The 4782-nt window shown below is 50.7% G+C and overlaps 2 protein-coding genes across 2 annotated transcripts; both read left to right on the top strand.

Moving 5' to 3' along the window:
* Positions 1-234: 234 nt before the first annotated feature.
* Positions 235-1843, top strand: DSM5745_02429 (FAD-dependent oxidoreductase; the record flags this gene model as incomplete). Its single annotated transcript, XM_026744445.1, has 2 exons — positions 235-539; positions 586-1843. The coding sequence occupies 2 exons, from the start codon at positions 235-237 to the stop codon at positions 1841-1843; spliced, it is 1563 nt and encodes a 520-aa protein (XP_026607608.1).
* Positions 1844-3439: 1596 nt separating this feature from the next.
* DSM5745_02428 (HNH endonuclease signature motif containing protein) lies at positions 3440-4434 on the top strand (the record flags this gene model as incomplete). The annotated part of the gene is made up of 3 exons (XM_026744444.1): positions 3440-4186; positions 4263-4371; positions 4430-4434. 3 exons carry the CDS (start codon positions 3440-3442, stop codon positions 4432-4434), a joined length of 861 nt encoding a protein of 286 aa, XP_026607607.1.
* Between the last annotated feature and the right edge of the window lie 348 nt (positions 4435-4782).

The following is a 4782-nucleotide window of genomic DNA, read 5'->3' as shown; positions in this document are numbered from 1 at the left end:
TTGCTGTGTGGCAGGTATGCCATTTCTTACATTATATCCCTGGCAGCGGTCTCGGTGATTACATGGCAGTGTATCCCCAATGAATAATCTCGGTGGAGTCAACCAAGGACATGGATTACATCGGCTCGCCGCAGAAGGAAGAATAGATACTGAGGTAAAGGTTCTTATACGTCGCTTGCCTCCCTTGAAGTCTGCGGCCGTAGTTTCCCTGTCTCTGGCCAATTCTCCCACACAATGAAGTCCACAACCAACAGCTCGCAACTTCGAGTTATCATAATCGGCGGTGCCGTCTCCGGCCTCACGCTCGCGCACTGTCTAGAGAAAGCTGGGATTGACTATGTTGTTCTGGAGAAGCACCAAGATATTACGACGAATATCGGTGGCTCCGTTGCCCTTCAGCCAGCAGGATGCCGTATCCTAGATCAACTCGGCATTCTTGACCATCTGGGGAAATGTACGACGGATATCCAGTCTATCAATGTCGCCCTTCCTGATGGGTATACTCGTCGACACCCGATGTTTGCGCGGAACCTTACTGGGTAAGACTCACCTTCCTTCTCCCAACCTTCCCTGACCCCTAGACAGGATCGGATACCCATTCACAGCACTCACCCGCCGAAACCTCCTATACGCCCTCTTTACCTCGCTGGAAGGGCGCTCAAAGGTCAAAACTGGAACAAGAGTTGTCGATATCAATCCCAACACAACCTCCGACGGACGACTTACGGTCACCACCGAGAAGGGAGAGAAATATACCGGAGACATCGTCGTCGGCGCAGACGGAGTCCATGGCATCACCCTGCGAGAAATGTGGCGATTAGCAGATTCCCCACTGATCAAAGACAAGAGCAACTTGACTGTCGACTACACCTGTTGTCTCGGCATGACCACGCCGACCAAAGGGACGGGGATGACAGCAACCCTAAAGCCAGGGGAGATCTATACCCGCTCCTATCCGCACGCCTTTTGGACCATCATACCCAACGCCGACTCCACCATCAACTGGTTCGTTATGATCAAGATGGACCAAACGTACGTCCACCCTAACGTGCCGCGATGGTCGCAGGCCGAAGTCAAGGCGAAGCTAGAAGAACTCGGTGACCACCACTTGTACGGGAACATTAAATTTCGCGACCTGTGGCAGATCACACCCTCTGTTGCATCGACACCAACCCCGGAGGGGATCTTAAAGACGTGGGCTGCCGGGCGGATGGCCGGCGTTGGCGATACCGTGTTCAAGGTAGCCTCCTACCCCCCTCACAAACCTCCCTCACTAACAACCCAGTTAACGCCCAACTTCGCCCAAGGCGCAAACCTCTGCATCGAGTCTTCCGCCGCGCTCGCAAACTGCCTGCAGAAACTCAACGCCGCATACACCGGTACAACGACTAAACCCACCGACGCCGAGATCCGCCACGCCCTCACCTCCTACAGAGCCACAATCCACCCGCGGATCAAAGAAATCTGCGACTTCTCCTACCGCATGTCGCGCGTGCACTCGCTCGAGACCCCCCTCCTCGCCCAATTCATGATCCGCTACGTGATCCGCGTCGTGGCCCGCTTCGCGCACTACACCAATACAAAGGAGTACGAGAGCGGCATGGTGCTGGAGTACTTACCCCTGCCAGAACGCGACCAGCTGTTCAAGGCGAAGCGGGCACGCACGCTGGCGACGTGGAAGGCAAATATCCGGCTATCCACTCTCGGGGTTTTGGTGCTGCTACTGACCTTGGCCAGCGTTTTTCTTTTTTCGGGGACGCTTGAGGGTTCTGGACTTTCTGGACTTTCTGTCAAGGGTCCGCTTTTCGTCAGGGCTGGGCTGGGTCGGGTTTCTGTTGTTTAGAGTATGCGAGCGGTTTGTCCGGCCAATTACGTTTGAGACTTGTGGCGCTGTTGTTGCTTATATCATTTAGTGAGATTTCTTGCTTTTTTCTCCGGTGAAGATTACGAAGATATGCAATTGGGATGATCTCGATGTAAGCAACCCTAAATGACATCAGATGGATGACTTACATAGGAGTATAAAAACTCCGTGCCTTGATAAAGTGTAAAGTCCGTGCTTAAGACCGAGATCAAGTATACATCTGATCAAATACTCCGGTCATCATCTCTTGATATCCTGAATGACTTTGGTTTCCCTGATTTATGAAGCCGATTGACAATGTGCTCAGCGGACAGGGCTGACATGGCCGACTGCCAAATGCAGCGACAGGCACACAGCCCCGGCTAATATACAGAGGAAGACAGTATGAGGCACTTACTAGAAGTTTGTCAGTAGACTGTACAGACTGCACAGAGTAGCAATATCCTTTTGAGCCATGAGAGTGCACATTGTCCACGCAGTTAAATGCCTATTTCTTGCGTCATGCCGCCTAGTATATTGATTATGGAATGATGGTGTATTGCCAATGTTTGCTATAAGCACTACTGCTAAGTAGAAGCACATTGTCAGCACAGAGCCATTTGCTAGAACAAGTCCCATACCTAGGTAGAAAGATAGACACGGGTTCTACATGGCATTTAGTTTCAGAAGACATCACAGCCATCAAGGCTATATGCTCTATATATTTAGCAGCTGTGGAGTAGAGTGGGCGCATCCACATTGGAAACCTAGCCCTAAGCCAAGCCCAGACTCACGATGCCGCCACCAGTCGCAACAACAACCACAACCTCCCCATCAAGTCCAAATCCAGAACTAAAATGAGGTCAGCAAAAGCCGATCCCTCAAACACCTCACCCTCTCCATCGTCAGCTGGAACACCCTAGTCGCAACATTCCTCAGCACAACCCTCAACTCCTAATCGCCACCCCGAAATCTCCACAGACCTCCACACAACCCCCGAGATATTAAACATCACCAACGCCGCCGTGCTAATCGCAATGGGCATCTCCAGCCTCCTCTGGTCGCCCGCCCCTCGCCGAACTCTTCACCCGGAAGCAAAGCTACGACGCCGCGACGGCAGTCATGCTCCTCGCGAGCGTGGGGACAGCCCTCGCGCCGAACATGGGCGTTTTCACGGTCATGAGGGTTATCTGTGGGTTGACGGGCACGTACTCTATGGTTGCGGGGCAGACGGTTATCGCGGATATTTTTGGCCCGACGGTGCGCGGGTGCGGTGGGGTGTTGCAGGTGGGCAGTGTGGCGGGGAGTGCGCTTGATATGTAATCCTTGTATCTTGATGAGATGGTAAGGGGTTGGGCTTATGAGGCCGTGGGACCATGCATCAGCGGCGTGATCGTGACATTTGCGCACTGGCGCGATATCTACTGGCTGCAGGTGGCTACCTAGGTATGGCGGGACTGGGCTCTGCGCTGTCGATCTTTGTGGTTCCTGAGATATGCGCAGCCATGATATCACGATTGGGACCTCTTCAATGCAACCTCAATTGCCCTTCAAATTCACTCCTGCGTCAATACATTAATATACCTAAATAAAACCATGCCGTCGTTCGAAGCGCCCGACCCCCATCAAATCCGCAACGCATACATCTTCGCCGCGAACGGCGACCATCTAGGAGGTAAGCCCCAGTCGACCGCTAAGGATCAACCACCTGCCCAAGGTACTCTTAACATGCCCGGAACACCAGGCCTCTACATAAACACCCCACCCCAAATCTCCAACAGCACCTTCTACCGACTCTGCACGCACTTCATCGAAGCCCCAATCCCGCCCGAAAAATGGTCCATCCACCCCATAACCCCCAGTGACAATTTCGGCTCCGCCCCGCTCCCGCGCTCCTCAACGCCCCTGCAAAAAGGCCGCTACGTCTTTCTAGCCCCGAACGTCCAGCTTATCGAAGCAAGAGACACAGACGAACCGCCCCTGCACCGCCTGTACACGCCCGAATCATTCAGCCCCGTCTCGAGGACCGGGTCGCCGCGGGACCCGCGCCATTTGCGCTTTGGGGAGCGTGTTCTCGAGAGAGATAGAGGGTGTGTTGTTACGGGGATGAGAGACCCCCCGCCTGAGAAGCTGAGGGGCGTTCGGGCGACGCATGTCTTTCCGCTTTGTCTGCGGGAGTTGTGGGGGAGGAATGGGTGGGGGGTGAAGTGGATGAAACCGGAAAAGGAAGACGATGAAGAACCCATTGGACCGGATAGGCTGTATTCGTCGCGAAATGGGATCCTCCTTGATGGGATGGCCAGGTGCTGGTTGTGTGCGTTTTGTCTTACGGTTGATCCGGATGTAGGTCTTTCTTTCCTTATCCCTCGAGTTCGCACACTATCCGGATGTTGTTAGTGAGACGGTGCTGACGCATCAGGACGACTACCACACCCTTGTCCTCTGCAAGGATACTTGCAAGTACAGCGGACGGTGCTGGAAGTGGGTGCCTGAGGCCACCGGAGGCCTTAGGGCTCCGGTGGAGGAAGGTTCTTCTAGCCTAAATAACTACCCATAAAACTTTTTATTTATCCCTAAAATATTTAGCTTAGTACACTAAGTAATATAAAAAACTTTTATATATAATAATTATTTATTTTTTTTTAATAGGTTATAAGCCCGGGTTTACTTAACTTATATACTTAATTAAAAGTCTTTTTTTTTAAGTTAACCTATACTAACTAAATATATAATATCTTTTTATTTTACTTATTTAATTTTATATTTTTTTATAACTTTACTAGTTATTATAATAATTAAAAAACCTTATACTTAGGGCAAAGGCCTTATTATAAAAGTATAAATATTATAATTTTATTTTATTTTATTTTAAATTTTTTATTTTTTATTTTTATTTTTACCTTTTTAATTAGCTTTTAATTTTATAAACATCCGCTTTT

Source organism: Aspergillus mulundensis (genome assembly GCF_003369625.1).
Source record: "Aspergillus mulundensis strain DSM 5745 chromosome Unknown scaffold_1, whole genome shotgun sequence".
In the NCBI taxonomy this organism is placed as follows: Eukaryota; Fungi; Ascomycota; class Eurotiomycetes; order Eurotiales; family Aspergillaceae; genus Aspergillus; species Aspergillus mulundensis.
The sequence above is the reverse complement of the archived record's forward strand: the minus strand, read 5'-3'. Positions and strand labels throughout refer to the sequence as shown.